Here is a 25,529-nt window from a genome sequence, read left to right as displayed (position 1 = left end):
TCAGTATGGCGACTAAGTCAGGGAAAGTTAAATCTAAGTCTAGATATACAGATGTACACACCATTTTAGAAGAAATTGATCGGTAAAGTGAGACAGATTGTTGGAGGACGATTAGTTTAGCGATTCCCAAATGGAGGAATATTTTTTGAACGGAGAGGACATCGTTCTGGACTGGTAAGTTCTTCTCATGCTAATGCCGTTGTTTGAAATGAATATAAAATATTATTTGTGAAATGAAATAGCCTATGAGGCTGTTGAGGGGAGGGCAGGCCCACAACAATGGCCAAAGTGAAATGGAGACAGTAGATACAGCTGGTCTGTTGTAATATATTCAACCTTATGATCCCTGTACTCTATATAAATATATTTGTTTATTATACCTGTTTATACAGGGCTCATGTGAAACTATTCTAACTGAACATTTTTCACAGTGACACCGACTCCAAATGGGAGCCCCCAGTGCCACAAGTGGTGTTCATCTGCCCAAATGTATTTCTGCAGGCATGGATGTGCCTCAGGGCCAAAATGGCACAGCGTCGCTGTGTTCTTTGCTAAATGAAGTCCCCCATCACCTGCACCACATGGTTGGTGACCCTCTGCTTTACAGCAGAAAGAGACTGCTATGACACCTGGCATCCGCAGCACAATATTGTGTAGAGGACTGAGGGTCTTCCAAATATTGAAAGTGTTATTTTGTAAATGTATATATTCTCATGTTTATTCTAAAAAAAATGTTTTGGGGGGGGGGGGGGGGTGTGTTAGAATACCATTTTGGTATTTTGTATATAGTTATTCCATTCAAAATGTATAACTTCACCAATTTGGCCACTTGGGTACATTTGGGCTACTTGTGTGGGACACCTGGGTGACTTCATGATAAATGTCATGTAGCACACTCGTTTTGGAAGTTATCATTCTGAAACTTTGCATAAGCACTGTGGCCCTGTTATGTTTTTCACTGAAATTGTCCTCATCATCCTATCTGAATGTTTGTTTTGTCTTGTTCATTTTAAAGATTATTCAACAATAGAAATGAATAAACATGTTTTTTTAAATTATATTATCTAAACCAGATCTATTGTGTTACATTCTCCTACATTCAATTCACATTTACACAAACTTCAGAGTGTTTTCTTTCAAATGAAATCAAGAATATGCATATCCTTGGTTCTGAACCTGAGCTACAGGCAGTTAGATTTGGGTATGTCTTCAGGCGGGAAAAAAGTAGGGGGGTAGCTGTGAGAGGTTAATCTACCCATCGTGTCTGATTTTAAAAATGCTTTACAGTGAAAGCACAACATGATTATGTTAGGTCATAGCCTAGTTAAAAATATATATATATAGATAAAATTAATCACTAACCTTTGATGATCTTCATCAGATGACACTCATAGGACATCACGTTACACAATACATGTATGTTTTATTCGATAATGTGCATATTTATATCCAAAAATCTCAGTTTACTTTGGCGCGTTACATGTAGTAATGTTTGATTCCAAAACATCTGGTGATTTTGCAGAAATAAGGCCGCAGGCCTGACGGAAAGTAAAAACGTTCCGTTAGAGTCCGTAGAAACATGTCAAACGATGTATAGAATCAATATTTATAACATAAATCTTCAATAATGTTCCAACCGGAGAATTCCTTTGTCTGTAGAATTGCAATGGAAAGCAAGCTACCTCTCACGTCAACGCGAGTGGTCAGCTCATGCCTCTCTGGCAGACCTCTGACTCAATCCCCTCTCATTCGCCCCCACTTCACAGTAGAAGCATCAAACAAGGTTCAAAAGACTGTTGACATCTAGTGGAAGCCTTAGGAAGTACAATATGACCCCATAGACACTATTTGATAGGCAATGAGTTGAAAAACTACAAACCTCAGATTTCCCACTTCCTGGTTGGATTTTTTTCTCAGGTTTTGTCTGCCATATGAGTTCTGTTATACTCACAGACATCATTCAAACAGTTTTAGAAACTTCAGTGTTTTCTATCCAAATATACTAATAATATGCATATATTAGCAACTGGGCATGAGTAGCAGGCAGTTTACTCTGGGCACCTTATTCATCCAAGCTACTCAATACTGCCACCAGCCATATGAAGTTAAATTGAAAACTAAAGTGTTAAGTTACTTTGGAACATGTCACTCCCAACACTAAGAAACTTATATGAAGTAGTTCTAAAAATCCCTTATGGAAAAACGATTGGAATCATTTTCAGGCTTTCCCGCCAGGTTGAATAAGCATTATTATGCATACTGGGGTACTCAATTCAGATGTGCCTTTTGTTAAGTAAATCAGGTGTTAAATGAAGTGAAAAGGAGACTGGAGTGCTGTCATGTATTGATTTGACGTACTGAGAGAGGATGCCAACACATCAGTAAAGGAACGTGAGTGGATTACACAAACATTGATGGAGTAAAGACATGCTGAAGTTTACCTCCGAGTCTGGTTGATTTAATTCAGTATAATATCTTAACTTACAACTCGTGCTAAGTATAAGATTGAACAATAGCGACCAGGATAATGTTTGAAAACGATAGTTAAATCTGAAAATTCAGTTAGTGTCATCGAGATGGAAAACACTGTGCCAAAGTTTGACTGCTACAGTGAGCCTTCTATACTGGGTCCACGCTGAACCAGGTGTTTAATGGCGTTTGAGCTGTTCGCGGATGGTAAAGAATTAATACTGTCCGATGAAGTTGATGCGATCAAAAAACAACGGAGGAGAGCTTTACTTCTACATCATGCTGGGACAGGACATTTTCTCCACACTCGCAGACGCCGGAGACCAACGGACTACTTCAAGACTGTGGCTGCGTTAAACTCGTGCTTCGTGCCACAGGTGAACACAGCGTTCGCGAGACAGTTTATCAACTGACACAGTTCAGCAATTTGTTTCTCGTCTTAGACAAGCAGCTAAAGACTGACTTTGCTGGAGATAAACACAATCAGATTAGAGATGCCTTAGTGTACTACTGAATATGTGCGCCAAAAACTATTGGAAGAGGTCCCAAGGCTAACATTAGCGTGGTCACTCGAGCTAGCCTCACAATGTGATAGAATTGAAGTGCAAATGGACACCATGAATGTGAGTACAGATGCTAAAGACAACAAGACCATGCATCATGTTTTCAAAAAGGATAGGAAATATCACAAAAACGGGCTGAGACAGAATGCAGAAGGAAAATACTTATCAGAGAAGGTGTAACGATCTCAGTCTTCATCGGATGAGGAAGGATTGGACCAAAACGCAGCATGGTAAGTGTCCATGATTATTTATTATAACAGAACACGAAAATAACAAAGTGAATGTAAGAAATGAAAATCGAAAAAGTCCTGAAAGGTGAAAACAGGAAACAACTACCCACAAACACCAGGTGGGAAAAGGCTACCTAAGTAAGGTTCTCAATCAGAGACAACGATAGACAGCTGCCTCTGATTGGGAACCATACCAAACCAAACACATAGAACAGAAAAGATAGAAAATCAACAGAATGCCCACCCCAACTCACGCCCCTACCAAACCAAAATAGAGACATAAAAAAGGAACTAAGGTCAGGGCGTGACAGAAGGTGTGATATCGTTGTGGACATGTAGATCATCTTGCAAAGGATCCTGCTTGTCCAGCACATTGGCAGACCTGCAAGAAGTGTAATGGGAAGGATAATTTATGTTAATTCAGAGGAACAAAACAGAGACTATGCATTTGTGGTAAATAAAAACTGGAACTCAGACAGGACCACGTTCTCAGTGGGAGGGGTCAGTTTATTCATGTTAATTGACTCTGGGGTGATGAGTAATATGGTAGATGAGATCACATGGGAAATGCTGAAAGCCAAGAAAATAAGGTTCCGTTCACCACTGACTTATAAAAAGCTATATGCATACTCATCAAGCAAGCCATTACCAGTAAAAGGGGTTTTCACATGCCAAAAAAAGATAGGCAAGTGCAGCACACAGGCTGAGTTCACTGTGAAATGTGGACGCAGAGTACCGTACCTAGGTAAAGAGAATGCCATTAAATTGGGTGTGCTAAAAGTTGGTGTTGACATGACAGCAGTGACAGATGTAAAAACTCAGATCAAACAACCTGAGGTATTTCTATTTTAAGGGGTGGGTAAGCTAAACACAAAACAGATCAACCTACATGTTGATAAAAACGTGACACCAGTTGCACAGGCCCTTAGGCGTGTACCATTCCACCTGAGAGAAGCTGTGGAGAAATAGATAGAGGAACTACAAAACATGGACTTAATAGAGAGAGTGATGGGCGCTACACCATGGGTGAATCTAGTAGTGGTAGTTCCAAAGCCGTCGAGACATGAGACAAGCGAACACAGCAGTCATACTTGGCAGGTAACCAATCCCCACAGTAGAGGAATGAATGATCGGAGATCATGTTCACAAAGATTTTCAACAAGATACCACACACTGTGATCAATAAAGAGGGAAACAATGTGGTTGTTTAATCACCAACTGGAGCCAGGTATTCAAGGAATACGACAATTGTGAAGCGGTATATAATTGAGGAGCCGGATCCACAATGAAAGGACAACACACGGCTGAAAGAGATTGTGCAACAGAGTCCTAATCTGAGACAGTACATAGAATCCAAACAAGAGACCATCTGTGAGGGATCACCAAAAAGACCACAAATTAAACTGCCACAGAAGTTAACAGACTTTGTCATTAAATCATTATCCTGTAGGGAAAGGGGTAAAGAAAACCAGTATAAACTGAAAAATAGAAAAGGACAAATGGGAAGACTGAATGTGAGTTATGTTGTGGAAAAAAGGTGCAGAATGTTTTGTGGAAAAAAAAGGAAAGTCCATTATGAGAACAGAATAATAAGACATTGAACAGATTTCAGTTGTTTATTGGTAACATAAAGATTGCTATACAGATAAAGAATAAGTGCTGTTGTGTATGTCAGGTTGACATTGAAGTTCATATCCAAGTAAAGGGGGGGATGTCGTGTATTGATGTGACGTACTGAGATAGGACATCACCACGTCAGTAAATGAATGTGAAGGGATTACAGACAGTGATGGAGTAAAGACATGTTGAAGTTTACCTCTGAGTCTGGTTGATTTAATTCAGTATAATATCTTAATTTAACACGAGTTGTACATTTAAGACTGAACAAGTGCCACTTTAACTCAGTCTCCTGAAAGGTTTATGTGAAGAAATGGTGAATGTACAAAGACTGCCTCCATCAGTCTGACAAAACAGAATATTTCATCATTGTAGCCATATTTTGTCTCTACAGCAAGAGGGCGCCAACTAATCAGGATCTGGTGAGTTTGAAAAGTATTGGGACAGTGACAAATGTCTTGTTGTTTTATCTCTCTACTCCAGCACCTTGGATTTGAAATGATACAATGACTGAGGTTAAAGTGTCAGCTAGAATTTGAGGGTATTTTCATCCATTTCGGGTGAACCTTTTACAAAATTACAGACCTTTTTGTACATAGTCCCCCATTTTAAGGGACCAAAAGTATTGAGGCAAATTCACAGTAACACTTCCTTTTAAGGGGTCCTTATTACAGTGTATCTACATGTGTAATTACACTAACAAGCGTTGTAGCGACTCATTGTTACAATGTAATAACAGCGTGTACCTGGTAGTAATTGCGGTCTGTAATTACAGAAGTGTAACAACGAATGCTTGTTACCATGCTTATTACAAATGGGCAGTGTTCCACTAAATTCACCAACTTAGTGTTTTGCGTTTTCCCAGCTGCATTCGATTCATTAACAACTGTGACAAAGGTTTGGATATCTTGTGGATTCTTTGGTTGTCTGAGAGATTATAGCCTATGCAGAGTAGGCTCTGATTACTTAACCATGAATGTGAACTGTTCAAAATCTATCTCCAGTCAACGTTGTTGCTAGCACTTTCCTCCAAAATAAAGCGTACCATCTGGGTTAACTTGGTTGAGTTTATGGGAAAAAAATGTATATGAGTGTCATCCCAGATGAGGAATAAGACACTATTTTAAAGCACATGTAATGTTTGCCTAAGTAGAATGTACTACACAGGATTTAGCTAGTAAGAATTCTAGTACATTACCTATCCTGGCAAGCTGTCCCTAATTTTGAAGCTTCTGGAAGTGTGATCCAGGTGGGAGAATAAACACATTCGCATAAGTATAACGTGATTACTAGTCGTTACACAGGATGTAGCTAGTTATAATGAAGTTTATCTTGAGGGGTACTTACTTGTAATTATAGTGTCCCAATAGTCATTGGTGGAAAAAGTAGCCAATTGTCATACTTGAGTAAACGTAAAGATACCTTAATAGAAAATTACTGTAAAAGGGTAAAGTAAAAGGGTCAAGTCACCCAGTAAAATACTTGAGTAAAAGTCTGAAAGTATTTGGTTTTAAACATACTTAAGTATCAAAAGTAAACGTATGAATAATTTCAAATTCCTTATATTAAGAAAACCAGACAGTAAAATAACAAATATAAAATATTTTGAATAGCCAATGGTATACTCCAACACTCAGACATAATTTACAAGCAAAACATTTGTGTTTAGTTAGTCCGCCAGGTCGAAGGCAGTAGGGATGACCAGGGATGTTCTCTTGATAAGTGTGTGAATTGGATATTGAATATTGAATTGAATATTTTCCTGTCCTGCTAAGCATCCAAAATGTAAGAGAGAAAATCTCAGCCATTTTCACGCACTGAACGACGGGTATAGTGGGTACTGTTTACTAAATACGGAAGTAATGTTCTGCAAAGAGCCTATAAAGGGAAGGTTATGAGTTCAATGGAAAAAATGGGTTCACAAACGGCTCATATCAAAAAAGTTTCAATTGTTAAATAATTTAATGGGGGATTTGACAATGGGTCAATTGCTTTAATCATCAATAAAAAAGTGACACATGTGCTTGCCAAATTGCAAGCTGTCACGTTCTGACCTCTATTTCCGTTGTTTTGTATTTATTTAGTATGGTCAGGGTGTGAGTTGGGTGGGCAGTCTGTTTGTTTTTCTATGTTTTGGGGCATTTCTATGTTTTCGGCCTAGTATGGTTCTCAATCAGAGGCAGGTGTCATTAGTTGTCTCTGATTGAGAATCATACTTAGGTAGCCTGGGTTTCACTGTGTGTTTGTGGGTGATTGTTCCTGTCCCTGTGTTTGTTGTCACGGGATAGGCTGTATAGGTTTTTCACGTTCCGTTTGTTGTTTTGTAGAGTTAAGTTATTTCATGTATCGTTCATTTTCCATTAAAGAAACATGAGTAACCACCACGCTGCTTTTTGGTCCGCTTCTCCTTCTACAGACGAACGTTGTTACACAAGCTTGGTTGAATAATGGTTTAAAAATGCACTTTAAAATGGTCATAAGACAAACTCTTAGTCCATGTAACCTTGCAATGTTGAATAGCATTCTCACTTTTGGATGTGATGCATTGGTGCAATTATTTATTTATTCCAGGCATGTCAAGTAATAAACGTTTAATGTCTCCCAATCTGTGTCACACTTTTAAAATAACAATGACCTCGAATGTTTGTAAAATAACAGGATCAACAAGGTCAATTTTAAAAATCTAGACATGACAGATTTCCGCAAAAGAAAAAAAAAGTGTTGTAGACGAGACAAAAACATCAAGCCATGAGTACCCTTTCCATGCAATTTTTTGTTGAGTTTTTTGGGCGATACATTAATTCTGCTGGACAATTTAGCATAGGAAGTTACCCATCTAGCTGGCATTTTCCAGCCACCTATCCAAGTGTTAGCTAGCTAAGTAGAAAACGTTAGCCGGTGTTTTTGTTAGTTATCTAGCCTAGTTGATAGACCTAACAGTGAACAAAAATATAAACACAACATGTAAAGTGTTGGTCCCAGGTTTCATGAGTTAAAATAAAAGATCCCAGAAATGTTCCACAAGCACAAAAAGCTTATTTCTCTCAAATTTTGTGCACATATTTGTGCTATTGATCCCTGTTATTGAGCATTTCTCCTTTGCCAAAATAATCCATCCACCTAACAGGTGTGGCATATCAAGAAGCTGATTAAACAGCATAATCATTAAACAGTTTCACCTTGTGCTGTGGACAGTAAAAAGCCACTCCAAAATGTGCAGTTCTGTCACACAACACAATGACACAGATGTCTCAAGTTTTGAGGAAGCTTGCAATTGGCATGCTGACTGCCTAGAATGTCCGCTAGAGAATTTAAGAAACTCAAACACCTTAAACGTCATACGAGACGTCAGGGAGACGTCAGAGAGTGATACAACTAATAAAAAACATGCCATCTTATGATATGTCATCTAATGACAAATCAGACCAGTGTTTAATCAACCATGATTTCTTATTGTGTGGCTAGTCACAGAACAGTGTAGTTATTGGTGGGCAGCAACACCTAAGACAACAATAAATCATCAGAATCACAGTTCAAACATTCAAATAGGGTTAAGTGTAAGAGTAAGTTGTACAATTCACATCTGATAAATATAAGTTGTTACGATTGGGTCAATGTAAATCACTGATCTAATGACTGAACCACGAAGCAACTTGCCAACACGCTCTGACTGGGGATTTTGCCCTCTGCAAGATGACAATACGTTTTCTCTAAACTGAATACATTTATACCAGTTCATGTGTTACTTTAGTTTACTATAGCAAGTAGCCATTGTATTAACAGGTTGGAGTTATATGAAAATAATCCACTTCACAGAGGTGTAAAGGAATGCATCAGGCCAATTTTGTTAGTTGAATAGTATAAATAAAGGTTATATATGCACCTGACTGGTTAAGTTTAAGGAAACATCTTGTATATATCATATATTTGTATATGATTCTGACTCCAAATCTGGATGGGCAAAAGTTGTAAAACCGATAAAGGGCTTTTCACATTGCTGAGCTGCACTCACAGCACTGTCTCCGTGAATAGGCTGGTGGAAAATGAGTCTTAAAGCTAGTCACACCCTAAAAAAGAAAATCACACCTTTGACGATAAACATACTCTCTAAAACCTGTGATGTGTTTACACCTAGCAGGTATAACTGAAAAACACATGCATACATTCGTGGCAGTCAGTCCTTATTATTCAAGAAGGCTTGAGACAGTAACAATTAGACATGTTGAGTCAGGCATCACACCCAGGAATGTACATGTTCACAAGTGATACCCACATGCTGCTGGTTAGAATGAAGCTCCTCTCCCAAATTGCGTAAATAAATAGTTTGTGTAACACTTTGTGAATGTTAAAACTATCATGCATAACAACCTTCATATTATTTTAACATCATTCACAAGGAACCTTCATTAGTTATTTTTTAATTCCATTAAGTAATTATTAAGTTCAATTATTTTAAATCAGTATTGTTGCTGGTGTCACTGACTGGGTTAGTCCTGTGCACCACAAGGCTGTATTAGTCTTTGCTGAGCTAAAGCCAAGGCATAATCTTCTGGCTCGATGGGGTTTAGTAAAGCTATTCCTGACCATCACTGATGTGAAAAGGGTTTTATAAATGAAATGTGATTGATTTGATCTAATACATGTCTTCAGGTATCAGGCAAAGGTACTCAACACGTTACAATGCCATCAATTGCTCTGACCTGGGTTCAAATAGTATTGAGCCTGTCTGGAGTGAGTGCCAGAAAGCAAGTCACACAACCCCTAAACTGCTACCTGGGTACTGCTCTGAGACTTAGCTGGTGCTCCCAGACTGTTGTGTGAATCGTATGTCAGAGGGTTGGGTACTGTGACAGAAGAAATACAAATGTTATTTGTACTGATATATAAAGAGCTTTTCGAGGGGACTTATGTTTAACCAATAACTCATAAATGATATTGACGAAATGTGTTATAATAGTTATGAATGTATATATATATATTTTTTTTGTACCTTTATTTAACTAGGCATGTCAGTTAAGAACAAATTCTTCTTTACAACGTCGGCCTACACCGGCCAAACCCGGACGACGCTGGGACAATTGTACGCCTTCCCATGGAACTCCCAAATACGTCCGGTTGTGATACAGCCTGGATTCGAGCCAGGGTGTCTGTAGTGACATCTCTAGCACTGAGACCTAGTGCCTTAGACTGCCTTGCCGCTCTTTGAACATCTGGAAAAAGTGCCATTCAAGTATATTATTTTTATTAATACAATTAATGAAGTCCAACTCCACATAAAACTAGAAATCAGAAATCCAAGATAATTTCCTCCATTGTTGGGCTCACCATGTGGGGTCATTGTGACCCTCAATCATAGTTACCAGTTGATTACAACAATCACTTTTGTTAGAGATTTATAAACTGAATCTACCTCTGAAATAAATGTTGTGTAAAAAGATATGGGAAGTAGCACATGTGTGTGTGTGTAGGACTGTTAAATAGAAAAAGGATGACTGCTTACATTAGGCCATTGACTAAAATAAATGAATGGCTCCAAAGTTAAGTCAATTAAGTACAATGAAGCACATTTCTGGCTAATTGTATTTGTCAACTAAAACAGTTTACAATACAACAAGGTCAGTACATAACTGTTATTATACTCTCAAACAGATTCTTTGCCCCTCCCTTTCTTTCAATTTTTTTTTGTCCATCCCAAATTTTTTGTCAGAACACCTAACCAGTTTTCCATACCACGTCAGTACCTGGGGATATATATATTTTTAAGCTAAGTAACTCTGACATGCATTCCTCTGTCGTCACCTTTATCTTATTATCTTTGGTGCCTCCCAAAATATTACGTCACCTGAAAGACAGACAATTTGTGGCATCAAACCAGCCCTATAGTAATAGAAACTAGAAATACATTTTCATGACAGTATGCCTACTGTATCAACAATTGTAAGCTACCTCAACCCCATATTGTTATTTATATATATATATAGATATATATATATATATATATATTTTGTTGATTTTTTTGTTGCTATTTTGCACCCATTATCTCTACTTGCACATCATCATCTGCACCTCTATCACTCCAGTGTTAATGCTACATTGTAGTTATTTCGCCTTTATGGCCTATTTATTGCCTTACCTACCTAATCTTACTACATTTGCGCACACTGTACATAGATTTTTCTATTACTGATTGTAAGTTTGTGTTGTGTTATTGATTGTGTTGTTTGTGTTGTGTTATTGATTGTAAGTTTGTTTGTCCCGTGTGTAACTCTGTTGTTTTTGTCGCACTGCTTTGCTTTATCTTGACCAGGTCGCAGTTGTAAATGAGAACTTGTTCTTAATCGGCCTACTTGGTTAAATAAAGGTGAAATTAAAAATACATTTAAAAAAAGCTTGAAATGGTTAACAGAAATAGAAAGATAATGAGATTTTAGAGGAGATATAAGCTAGATATTGTGATTGGTTAAAGACAAAAGACCTTCCTCAATTAATATTTGGAGAAATTACAGAAATAGAAGTGTTTGCTGTACGTAAGTAATAACCTTTACTGTATAATGGAATATAATAATGGAAAGGTTTGATAACATTTAAAAAAATTAATTGCACACAGTACAAAACATAGAAATACATACAAATATATCAAGGTAAAATGGTCTTATAAGAAAGGATAAAAATCCCAAATTGATAATGTAAAGCAAAAACATTGAAACTTTGAAGATTATGGTTATTATGTATGTGTTATATATGAACACCATTACACTTTAGATGAACTACACCTACTATTCTGTCACAGAATATGGATAGGATTCAGAGTGAGATGCTGGCAGACCATTTGAAAACTTTAAATTACTTCCTCTTTTTTTAAGTAACAGTTACATGATTTACAGTGCCTTCAGAAGGTATTCATTCATACCTCTTGACTTATTTCACATTTTGTTGTGTTACAGCCTGAATTCAACATTGATTAAATAGATATTTTACAACATTTTCAAACAGAGAATTAGTGAACGTAAAAGTTCAATCAGGAGAAACAACAGGGATTATCCAGTCACAGTACATTTTAATGACCAAAAACATGACATGTCTACCTTGAAATTTTGAGGCATAGAGAAAGTCAAGATATCAGACCAGGGAGTTGACATAAATAATACTCTGAGCAAAAGAGAATGTTTTGGGATTTTCACCCTCCAGATATGAAAAGCCCATGCATGTTATGTAAATGTGAACATGAGTTAATTCTGCCACTTCAGATCACTCTGACGGTTTTTCTTATACAGTACCCAATGATTTATGAAAACTTCCTTGATAGGTCGATGTCCTCATTGTGATTTCACAGTCTTCTTTAATACATTTTATGTACACACTTTATTAGAATTATAAGAATACTTATGAAATGCCTGTTGTTATGCTAACATGCTTGTTTTCCTTAAACTCCAATCCCATTCAATGCATTGAACGGATGTGGGTGGAGCAATGTCTACATAAGGGCGTAAATTAAAAAGCTCTGATTAAGGCCTTGAGGCCGATATGTAAAGCTTAATACAGAGCAGTGATATTAGCAAGAGCATTGTGCGGGTTTCTTATTTATTCATATCTTTTGAGGAATATAGAAATAGCCAAGATTACTTTCAAGAGAAATCAGTAAAATGCTGATTTCTCTTGAAAAATTGCAACTCTAATGTGGAATATAATATATTATTTGATGTATTTATGTATTATATTTGAAACATCCACTTTGATGAACTACACCAATTACTTTCACAGAATATGTATAGAATTCAGAATTAATTGCTGGGAGCTGGTAGACCATTTGAACATTTGAAATTACTTTTCCTCTTTTATGAAGTAACATGATTGACATGATGCAGTAATAGGCTGACTTTACTCTGTAATTTCACTACGGTGAATAAATCCATGTTCACAGCAGTTATAGTGGCTATTGTGAAATTATTTACACCCTTGAAAACCTTTATTCAATGAGATGTCTTGCATGCATAGTTATTCACACCTCTTGATCTGGCACAACAAAATGAGTTCAAGTGCATACATTTGCTTAACAAGTGTCGTGGCATTTTCTACTTTACCAAATGAGGAGAGTTACAAACTACACACCAGTCAGAGTTATACTTAAATTACATATTTAATAATAATAAGAGCTTTGCAATAGCCTTTTTTCACTTTCAATGATGCGCTATCTCTAATGAACCATTGAAAAGTGACTACAGAAAATGACATTATCACACTGCTGTAACATTTATTAGTTGAATTATATTACCACACTACTGTAAAAAAAAAATGCAACACAGGTGTGGTAATCTCAATAAGTTATTATAGGTAATATTATTAACAATCAAGGGAATCATTTCAGTATTTAATTTATGTAGCTATAAATTATAATTGTTTATTGTATATAATCAAGATGTAAAAAAACTGCACCATGTTGATGAAGGGTAATCTTGGAAATAATGTAATTCTGCACAATAAACAAATTAACCATTCATCTAATAAACCAGTGTTTTTATGGCGGATTATCCTTGGAGTTCTGACCACAACTGCAGTTGACACATCTGCAGCTCCTACTACAACGACCACAACTGAAGCTCCTACGACAACTGTAGCTACAACTACAACAACTATAGGTCTTATGACAACCACAACAGCACCTTCTACTGCAGATCCTACTACAACAACGGTAGCTCCAATGACCACTATGAATGCAGTACCTACTACGAAAACTACAACTGCAGGACCTACAATGACAACTGCAGATCCTACAATGACAACTGCAGGTCCTACAACAACTGTATCTCCTTCGACCACTACGACTGAAGCGCCTACTACCAAAACTGCAAGTGAAACTCCTATGACAACCACAACTGCAGCATCTGCTACGACAACTATAACTGAAGCTTCTAAGACCACTACAGCAGAATAACCTACGGGTACAATGACAACTGTAGCTCCTAAAACAACGTCAACTGCAGCACTAACTAAGACCAGTACAACTGCACATCTTCAGGACGATAACTACAGGTCCTACGACAACTGCAGCTCTTTTAAAAACTGTTGCTCACGAAACTACAATTGAAACTCCAACGCCAACCACACCTGCAGCACCTACTACTACAATAACAACTGAAGCTCCAAAGTCCACTACAACAACAGCTACTACGACAACTACAATTGAAGCTCCTATGACAACCACAACATCTACTACTACAATGACAACTGTAGCACCTACAACAACAACTGTAGCTCTTACTACTACAATGACAACTGTAGCTCCTACAACTTCTTCAACTGAATCACCTGCTACAACAACTGCATCTTCAGCTTCCAAGGCAACCACAACTGCAGCTCCTTTTACAACAACTTTAAATCCTACAACTACTACAACTGTAGCACCTACGACAACAACTGTAGCTCCTATGACAACAACTGTAGATACTACGACAACTACAACTGCAGCACCTACTTCAACAACCACCGCAGCACCTACTACTACAATGACAACTGCAGCACCTACAACTGTAACTCCCTTGACAACAATTTCAGCTTCTATGACAATCCCAACTGCAGCTCCTCCTACAACAACTTTAGATCCTAAACCTGTAACTGTAGCTCATACGACATCAAATATAGCTACTACTACAACAACCATGACTGTAGCTCCTACGACAACCGCAATTTTGGCTAAAGCTACAACCACAACTATAGCTCCTACTACAACCACAACAGCAGCACCTACATCAACCACTGCAGCTCTTACTACAACAACTGTAGGTACTACGACAACCGCAACTGCAGCTCCTACTATAACAACTGTAGCTCCTACGTCAACTGTTGTGCCTACGACCACTACATCTACCGTACCTACAACAACAACTACAGCTCTTACTACAATAACTGTAGCTCCTACAACCAGCACAACAACAGCTGCTACGACAATCAATTAATCTCTTACTACAACAACTGTAGGTCCTAATACTGCTACAAATGCAGGATCTACTATGGCAACTACAACTACAGCTCTTACGACAACAACAATTGCTTCTAGATATGTTTCTAGATCCTAAGAGTATGACAAATGACTGGTTTAGAGTCATAGGTGGCTTTTTTCACATATACTGGACTATTAACAAGTGCAGGGAGTGAGGAACGTTGACAGGAGGCCTGCTCAATCAAAAGCCATCATTGTGTCGCATCCCAGGTAAACCTTTGCAACAGAAAGACACAATGTTCAGATTAACAGCCCAATAATACAGTTTAAAGTGAGGAAGGCCATAGCCCCCCCTCTATCTTGTACTTGCATAAATGCTTCCTTGAAATTCTGGCTGCCTTGTTATCCCATAAAAATGGAATTACTATTGAATCCAGTTTCTTAAAATAGCTTTGTGGTATGAAATTGGGTAGACATTGGAAGAGGTAAAGAAACCTGGGTAGGACAACCCTTTTAATAACGTTTATACGACCAACCAAGGAGATAGGCAGAGTTTTCCAAAAATCTATATTTTATTTAAGCTGATAAATTTGCATGTCCCAATTCGCTTTCAATAGCTGATCAAGTTCTCTTGTCATTACAATGCCAAGGCTTGTGAACTTGTCCATCACTGTTCTAAATGGGGTAGATTGCAGAAATTGCATATCCACAGTCCGTGATATCGGCATCAATTCGCTTTTTTGGCCCTCTTTGTTTCTTGGGACCTAGAACAAGCATTTCATTTCATTTCTGTTTTGTCCGAGTTTAAAAGTAGAACATTCGCCGCCATCCACTTCCTTATGTCTGAAACACAGGCTTCCAGGTTAACATTATGTTTCCGAATGACATCACCAAGACGTAAAATATATAGTGAAAACAATAGTGGTCCTAAAACAGAGCCTTGAGGAACACCGAAATTTACAGTTGATTTGAGGACAAACCATCCCTAGAGACAAACTGATATCTTTCTGACAGATAAGATCTAAACCGGGCCAGAATTTGTCCGTGTAGACCAATTTGGGTTTCCAATCTCTCCAAAAGAGTGTGGTGATAAGATGACATCTCCCTGGAATCTCTATCTTTTTTTCAAAATCAGTGCTATTGTAGCCTCATACAGAGTTTGTGGGAGTTTGGCATTGTCTTTGGAATGTTTAAACATTCGCAACATAAGTGGAGCTAGACTGGCACAGTACTTCTTATAGAATTCTATTACATATCCATCGGGCCCAGGGGCCTTGCTGTTTGGAAATTGTGTTATCGCTGTGTTAATTTCCTCTAAAGTTATCCCAGCATCGAGTGCAGCAGCTGCCCCCCTGTCTAGTTTAGGAAGTTCACATTCAGTGAGAAAGTGTTCCATAGTTTGTGGATCAGTAGCATCACATTTTGATTGTTATAGCTCTGAGTAAAACTGCGCAAAGCATTTATTAATATTCTGCGGTTAATATTCTGCGGATCTGTTACTATTTTACCCTTCGTGTCTTTTATTTTGTGAAAAGCTCTAGATGCCTGTACATGACTGAGCTGTCTTGCTAATAATTTATGTGGTTTGTCACCCAGTTCAAAACAACTTTGTTGCGTTCTAGCAAGTAAAGAGCCCATTCATATTTCAACTTTGATCTTCTCAAGGACTGCATTCGAGGAATTCGTCTGAAAAACGTTCTTATAATCCCCTAACTCTTTTTTATTTCTCTCATCCTAGTATTGGCACGTTTCTTCCTCTCTGATGTATAAGAAATCATGTAACCTCTAATCACAGCCTTTAGAGATTCCCAAAGGGTGGAGTCGTCAACATCCCCCGTGTCGTTAGCTCAAAGGAAAAAGGCAATCTGCTCCTTCAAATACTGACAAAAAGTCTCATCTTTCAACAAGTATGCGTCTAAGGGCCACGGTCGCCGACCTTTAGCATATTGTCGAGTTTCAGCACCATGGACAGGAGAGTGGTCCATAATTAGAGTAGGGTGATAGGTACCCGACGCAGCTGCTGAAATTAGTTTGGAGTCCAACAAAAAAATGTTAACTCTGGAATATGATTTATGAACTGACAAAAATAAAGAATAATCCCTATCTGTTTGGTGCGTCAGTCTCCAAATATCGACAATGTTAAGGTTTGTCATCAATGTATTTAGACAGACACTAGCATTTGAGTGTTGAAGTGACCTTGATAGCTATTTATCTAAAAGAGGATCTAACGTACAGTTAAAGTCACCTCCAACAACACTTGTATGGCCTTAAATACCCTTTGAAAAAATAATAGATCATTGAAGTTGGGTCCATATAAATTGACCAAGGTTATTGGTTTCGAATTCAGTGTACCAGCCACAATAATATACCTACCATTAGGATCTTAAATCGAGTATGAGTAAACAAAAGAAATGTTGCTACCCTCTCGCCTTTGCATCAAAATTAGACTGGTATATCTGACCGATCCAGCCTACTTGCAGTTTGACCCTAGCGTTTAATATGAGTTTCTTGAAGAAGCACTATGTCAGTGCCCAGTGATTTAAGATGAGAAAAAACATTAGCTTGTTTCATGAGATGCCCTAAGCCATTACAGTTCCAGCTGACTATCTTCATTCCACCAGGTCTTCTCTGTGCTCGGTCACTGTGTGGCATTTCTTATTTTAGAGCAAATTGTTGCTGTCATACAAAACCCAAAAGAAAAATGTCCCGCCGTGTGGGAGCTTGTCCTGCCACCTGTATTAAATGTGAACATAAAACACAGACCCCATCCCCCCTCCCATCCCATTACTTAGTGACTTCCCCAAACGAAGCACTCCTTGACTACCACACAAACCTTAGTGTGTCTAGACATACAGCTTGAACTAACTCATCATCTAGATATGCTCCACATATAAACTAATATTAAATAACCCTTCTCTCAAGTTAGGGGGTGAGTGGCGCTAAAACATGATATGGCTAATATAGCATTGTTTAACCTAACATCTCACCCATCATATAAGTCCCAAATTCTGATCTTCTGATCGAAAAGACATAGGCAGGAAATTCAAACACATTCCTGGCCTGTATTTAGCCTCTCCAGGTTCTCCTTTACCCAAATCCAGATAGCAGATGTTCTGAAAGAGCTGCAAAACCTGGACCCGTACAAATCAGCTGGGCTTGACAATCTGGACCCTCTATTTCTGAAACTATCCGCCGCCATTGTCGCAAACCCTATTACCAGCCTGTTCAACCTCTCTTTCATATCGTCTGAGATCCCCAAGGATTGGAAAGCTGCCGCAGTCATCCCCCCTCTTCAAAGGGGGAGACACCCTGGACCCAAACTGTTACAGACCTATATCCATCCTGCCCTGCCTATCTAAGGTTTTTCGAAAGCCAAGTCAACAAACAGGTCACTGACCATCTCGAATCCCACCGTACCTTCTCCGCTGTGCAATCTGGTTTCCGAGCCGGTCACGGGTGCACCTCAGCCACACTCAAGGTACTAAACGATATCATAACCGCCATCGATAAAAGACAGTACTGTGCAGCCGTCTTCATCGACCTTGCCAAGGCTTTCGACTCTGTCAATCACCATATTCTTATCGGCAGACTCAATAGCCTCGGTTTTTCGGATGACTGCCTTGCCTGGTTCACCAATTACTTTGCAGACAGAGTTCAGTGTGTCAAATCGGAGGGCATGCTGTCCGTTCCTCTGGCCGTCTCTATGGGGGTGCCACAGGGTTCAATTCTCGGGCCGACTCTTTTCTCTGTATATATCAATGATGTTGCTCTTGCTGCGGGCGATTCCCTGATCCACCTCTACGCAGACGACACCATTCTATATACCTTCGGCCCGTCATTGGACACTGTGCTATCTAACCTCCAAACGAGCTTCAATGCCATACAACACTCCTTCCGCGGCCTCCAACTGCTCTTAAACGCTAGTAAAACCAAATGCATGCTTTTCAACCGATCGCTGCCTGCACCCGCATGCCCAACTAGCATCACCACCCTGGATGGTTCCGACCTTGAATATGTGGACATCTATAAGTACCTAGGTGTCTGGCTAGACTGCAAACTCTCCTTCCAGACTCATATCAAACATCTCCAATCGAAAATCAAATCAAGAGTCGGCTTTCTATTCCGCAACAAAGCCTCCTTCACTCACGCCGCCAAGCTTACCCTAGTAAAACTGACTATCCTACCGATCCTCGACTTCGGCGATGTCATCTACAAAATGGCTTCCAACACTCTACTCAGCAAACTGGATGCAGTCTATCACAGTGCCATCCGTTTTGTCACTAAAGCACCTTATACCACCCACCACTGCGACTTGTATGCTCTAGTCGGCTGGCCCTCGCTACATATTCGTCGCCAGACCCACTGGCTCCAGGTCATCTACAAGTCCTTGCTAGGTAAAGCTCCGCCTTATCTCAGTTCACTGGTCACGATGGCAACACCCATCCGTAGCACTCGCTCCAGCAGGTGTATCTCACTGTTCATCCCTAAAGCCAACACCTAATTTGGCCGCCTTTCGTTTCAGTACTCTGCTGCCTGTGACTGGAACGAACTGCAAAAATCTGCTCTTTTGCACACCAATATCTCTACCTGTACATGACCATCTGATCATTTATCACTCCAGTGTTAATCTGCAAAATTGTAATTATTCGCCTACCTCCTCATGCCTTTTGCACACATTGTATATAGACTCCCCCTTTTTTTCTACTGTGTTATTGACTTGTTAATTGTTTACTCTATGTGTAACTCTGTGTTGTCTGTTCACACTGCTATGCTTTATCTTGGCCAGGTCGCAGCTGCAAATGAGAACTTGTTCTCAACTAGCCTACCTGGTTAAATAAAGGTGAAATAAAAATAAAATAAAAACATTTAGCCGGTTGACACAGCCGTTCTGTATCCTCAGCCAGGGAGCTTGCTTGACAAGAACAGATCGGACTCTTTTGGGTTGTCAAACGTACGTGTTCATCCCTCGACTGTCACCTTAAACCGGGCTGGGAAGAGGAATCCATATCAGATGTTGGCAGCCCTGCATTTCTTGCATAACTCATCATACTCTTTCCGCTGGTTCCTCACCTCCAAAGTAAGATCTGGGTAGAAAGACACCCTGGCTCCGTTGTAGTTAAGGGGGAACTTTTGACTAGTCAGCTTGAGGATGAGATCCCTGGTCTGGGTATATTGCAGCCGTGCGATGAATGGCCTTTGTGGCGCCCATGGCCAGCTTCGTTGCCTGTGATCTGTGTGCACGGTCGATCAGGATGGCCATTTTGAAGTGTTCACTCCCCAGCAATGCCGGTATCAGCTCTGAGACAAATTCAGTGGGTTTCCCTTTCTCAGTGTCCTGGATCCCAATTATTTGGATGTTCTGGCGTCTTGAATGCGACTCGAGCATTTCCAAATCGGGCTTTCGGGGTTTTGTTGTCATTTTTGAACGTGCACTGTTTCTCTATGTCCTGTAGCCTGGCCTCGTGATCGACTGTCGTCTGCTCAACCTCATGCACCCTGCCCCTAGTTGCCTTCACAGTTTCAGTCAATATCCCAATACTCTTTGAGATATCAGCCAACCTTGTGTCCACCTTCTTGCTTAGTGAGTTTATAGCAGCCAGTAGGTCACTTTGAGTAGGTTATGTAACTCTTGGGAGCTAACATCTTCAGCTAACTCCTCGTGGGTCGGTGATGTTGAAATTGGTTTGTTGTCTATCTCATTCACATTATCTTGTTTAGCACCCCCTTTTATGTGCCTTTTCCCTTTGTCATATTGCCAAACAATGTTTGAAGTATAGGTTGTGAGAGGTTAACCACTCTGAGATATGTGGGACGCGAGCCAGGGAAAATGCAGAGCGCCAAATTCAAATACATTACTATAAAAATCAAACTTTCATTAAATCTAGGTGGCTCCCATTTTTGCTGTAGTGTTTCCAAGCGCGTGGAAGAGAGCGCGTTATTTGGTACTTTTCTCCGGTAAAGACAATAACGATTCTCCGTCTTAAATGTTATCATTTATTAGGGTACCTAAAGTTTGATTATAAACATTTTTTGACTTGTTTGGAAAACTTTATTAGAAATGTTTGGGATACATTTTGTATGCATTTTGATGGAGGTTAAATGGGTGGATTATTGACTGAAGCGCGCCAGCTAAACTGAGTTTTTATGGATATAAAGAAGGACATTATCTAACACCATTTGTGATGCATCTGGGACCTTTTGGAGTGCCAACAGAAGAAGATCATCAAAGGTAAGGCATTTATTATATCTCTATTTCTGACTTTCGTGGCGCACCTGCCTGGTGAAAATAGGTTTTTCATGCTTTTGTATGCAGGGAGCTGTCCTCAGATTATCGCATTGTGTGTTTTTGCCATCAAGCCTTTTGAAATCTAACACAGCGGCTGGATTAACAAGAAGTTATGCTTTATGTTGATGTATTACACTTGTGATTTTATGAATGTTAAATATGTATAATTCTGTAGTTTGAATTTCGCGCTCCGCAATTTCACCGGATATTGACCAGGTGGGACGATACCATCCCACCTGCCCATAAGAACTTAACTGCACTATGTGAATAGGTTGGACAATATGAGCCTTACAAACTAAAGTTGTAGAGATAAACAATACTTTCTTGGTGATGCGGATGTGTGCCTCAAATGAGAAGGTAAAAATAAAAAAAGTTTCTGGTGGTGGGGAAGCTGCGATGGTGTCATCATCCAGAGAAAGGGAGAATGTCCTCAGCCAGCTCTATGCACTCTTAGAGCCAATATGCCAAGACATGTTTTGATGCAATTACGTTTCAGGAAGTTCAACTGCATCCATCTCTTGATTGCATCTAGACAGTCTGGCAGTTTAGTTGTAACAGTATGTAAGAATATGTCGAAGATAAATACAACGCGTAGACAGAGGGTGAGAGGTCAATAGAGGGAAATAGTGTTTTTTCTGTAATAGGGAATTATTGATCAATGGTTCAGAAACATAGGAGGAATATGTCTTCTGAAATAGGATACTTGCTATTTGGCCATTGGTGTCACGTGTGCTCCCTCTATGGTCTCTAGGTCACCAGGCTGCTCGTTATGGCACACACCTGTCACCATCGTTACACGCACCTGCGTGTCATCAGACTCACCTGGACTCCATCACCTCCTTGATTACCTGCCCTATATATGTCACTCCCTTGGATTATGTTACGTTTATTTATTAAAACACCCACTCCCTGAACTTGCTTCCTGACTCGGCACACTCGGTACAATTGGCTAGTTTTATTGCAAGGAATTCTAATTGGTCAGGCTAGGGCTGGATTATAAAACTACATGCTGTTCCTTTGTTCAGTGGAGAAAGGCTGAGGACAGGGGAGACTGAACATCTACCTCCAAGCATAACATCTATGATTATTCCTCTTTGAATAAACCTATTTTCCTCCCTCCGATTTGTTTGGGGGTTTGTGTAATTGAAGAATAACATCAACTGCTAACATTTAGTGCCGTGACCCGGATGAATTGGTGTGTGTTGGCCATAATTCATCCCCATGCAGTGTTCACCATAGATTTGCTTAATACATTTCCAAAATTCCAAACTAAATTGCAAACTAAATTGAACATCTGTATATCGAAAAGACACATTTTGGTTTGTAACCCTGAAAAATGTCTTTCAAGTTTCCAAATTGAGCCCCGTTTCAAATGATCACTCTTTGAGAATAACTGTTCAAGAAGAGAGATGTGAATCACTTCACACTGTTCTGTTCTATTTTATTCCCTTATATTACATCATGTTTTTACTATAAAATAGATATCTTGACTGTGATAAGGGCTCCGTAAATAAGAGCTAAATTAACAAAACAAGGCTGACATTTTACAGCCGTAGGCTTCTACAAGCCGGCGCCACACTGCTGAGGTTACCTTTCTGTTCCAGGATATAACTAGTTGCTATTATAGTTTCATTAAATGAATCTTCACTGGCACTTGTTTTTTTATAATAATGAATATATAGTACCAGTCAATTTTAGACAGACCTACTCATTCCTGGGTTTTTCTACATTGTAGAATAATAGTGAAGACATGAAAACTATGAAATAACACACATGGAATCCATGTAGAAACCAAAAAAGTGTTAAACAAATCAAAATATATTTTAGATTTTAGATTCTTCAAAGTAGCCAGCCTTTGCCTTGATTACAGCTTTGCACACATTTGGCATTCTCTCAACCAGCTTCATGAGGAATGCTTTTCCAACAGTTTACTGCCAATAAAAGTAATTTGTTACATTACACCGTTACTTACTATGGAAAGTAACTCGTTAATTTATTTTTGTGTTACCAAAAACCCTCTTAAAATTCCTTAGTTATTGCTATGCCCAGTAGAGGGTGTACACTACCGTAGAATGGTTGCCTACTTAGCAAGTACCATCACATGGGTGTGATCGTTCTACATTGGTCCCTGAAGCCTACGATCACACCCGTGTGATTAGAACTTAGTGTGTGAATGATGCAACAATCAGCATTTGAGCTGGCCACACTTTTTTTTTGAAACTATTTACACAAACACAGTCCTTAAAAAGTTATGTCCAGAATGTGAGCAGTTTATTTTTGGATGCAATGTTCAGATATTCACAGAAGTATCTATAGCATAACACAAATCATCCAAACCGGAAAAATGTAGGCTACATTTGTCATAATGCTGAGGAAAGATTGACGCAACACAAGCGGTCATATTTTATAACTCTCGGCTGACAAAAACGACAATATGAATTAGCTAATAGCAATTACAATGTATAATTAATGACATCAAGGGTGAACTCACCATTGATTGAAATACTTGAGCAAAACACTGTCTAGAAATCGAAAGTAATCCGACGATTAGTTTCAGCGCCGCCATGCTTTTTTTCATCACAGAAACCAAAGATAAAAAGAGAAGACAAGATGAGTTTGGTCTGTTAATAGTAAACATGTTGAAGGGGTGTGTTGTCTACCATCGTTCACATCCCACCATTCACTTCCTGAAGTTCTCAAAAAACGAGTGAACCCTTACACACCTCATTTTGTTATAGCAACTTTGGTCCGACAGACGATTACGTGAAACCCAGAATGCATTGTATGTCAACAAACATGGCTCCATACACAGCTGGAATTGGCTTAGCTCATCATAATCAGTAAAACCTTCAAAAAAGTATTTTACACACATATGTGCCCATTACAAACTAGGCAAGAATCAGAATGCATGATTTATCACCGGTACTTGAAAAACATGTGAATAAAACAGTAAACATATCAATAATTACCGCACAAAACATTTACTGATAGTGATTTTTTTTATACAAATGGTGCATGCAGGCAGTCAATCACTTAACCTCTCACTCCCACTCTGAGCTATTCAGTGTTGTTGTTTATGTATGTAGCTAGTTAGATAAGCTGTAGCATTAGCAATGTATTTCAAAAGGTGACAACTCACAAATGTGGAAATTCTGGCGATTTAAAAAAAATTCTGACAGTGAGTCTGAAAGTCAGGAATCAGATTCTGACAGTGACAGTGAGGAGCTGCCTCCCAGCCATTGAGAACCCTGAATCTGAGGACCCCTTGTCCACTGACAAAGTCAAAGTTCCCTTTGAAGATGCTGGTGGTGATGGAGGCAGACCGACAGTGGATGAAGTACAGGAGTTCTGTGGTAGCTGGAAGGCTGCCAGCCATTTCACCCCTCCTGGCTCTGCTGTTTGCTTTGATGAGTCCCAGTCTGGAGTGCAACGCCCCTTGCCATTTCCATCCGAGGCAGAGAGCTTCAAGTTGGTTCTGACAGAGGAGCTGGTGGGAGACATAGCAGAGACCAATCGCTATGCCTTGGAGCTACAAGAGAAGAGAGAGCCAGGAGTTTGGGGGGGGGGGGGGGACAACCACAATTAGTGAAATGTGTACCTTCCCGGTGACAGTCCTTCTCATGGGGATAGTAAAGAAGAACTCATAGTAAAGAAGAATTCACTATGAGAATACTGGAGCACAGATCCTATGTTTGCAACTCCCTTCTTTGCCACCGTCTTTTCCAGAGACTGCTTCCTAGTTCTGCTGCGATGACTGCATTTCATCAACAATGCTACTAACATCCTAAATGACCCGTTGTACAAAATAAGAAATGTCAACAGCTGGCAGTAAAGTGTCATGACAAACGAGATATTCATGTCCTCTCCACTGTCCGTACAGTAACCATGTCGGCCACAGGAAGGAGGACCATCTGACGGGAGAGAGAAAAATCAAACCAGAATGCGTGCTTGACTATAACCTCAAAATGGGGGCAGTGGATAAGGCGGACAAGTGATATAAGAAGATATTTTTAAAGTTTTCCAGGGTAACTTCAAAATACAACAAGACAACACTTCTCTGACGCAATTAACATTGTTTTACAGAGCTAATAGAAGAATGTAGCTAGCAACATGAGCACGATTGAATATAACACCATAAAGGTTATGAAATGAGTAACGTTATCTAGCATGTCCACTGTTATAAGGAATATACACAAAAATATTATGCTACAGTAGAAACGACAACACGACATGCAGAAACTATTATAACGTAATAAGGCACTTACTTTGATAGAAACACACGCATTTCCAAAGTTATTATTGGTAACGAAAACAACTGTGACTGCGATGAAGGCAACAGACAGAAAATGTGAACACGTGTGTGTGTGTGTGTGTGTGTGTGTGTGTGTGTGCAGGACCGGAGTTGAGCAAGTGTCTGCAGACTTGAA

General features: G+C 39.3%; 1 protein-coding gene across 1 annotated transcript in view; it reads left to right on the top strand.

The window, feature by feature from the left end:
* Window positions 1–2,651: 2,651 nt before the first annotated feature.
* LOC118940993 (uncharacterized) overlaps window positions 2,652–25,529 on the top strand; it is a 44,732-nt gene continuing 21,854 nt past the window's right edge. The window contains exons 1-3 of the mRNA XM_090206662.1: window positions 2,652–2,676; window positions 2,847–2,973; window positions 14,576–14,850. Of these exons, the coding sequence (XP_090062788.1) occupies window positions 2,652–2,676; window positions 2,847–2,973; window positions 14,576–14,850 (427 nt within the window). The remainder of the gene's footprint in view (window positions 2,677–2,846; window positions 2,974–14,575; window positions 14,851–25,529) is intronic.

This window comes from Oncorhynchus mykiss, chromosome 18 (assembly GCF_057628025.1).
Source record: "Oncorhynchus mykiss isolate SJ-2025 chromosome 18, ASM5762802v1, whole genome shotgun sequence".
NCBI lineage: Eukaryota > Metazoa > Chordata > Actinopteri > Salmoniformes > Salmonidae > Oncorhynchus > Oncorhynchus mykiss.
The sequence above is the reverse complement of the archived record's forward strand: the minus strand, read 5'-3'. Positions and strand labels throughout refer to the sequence as shown.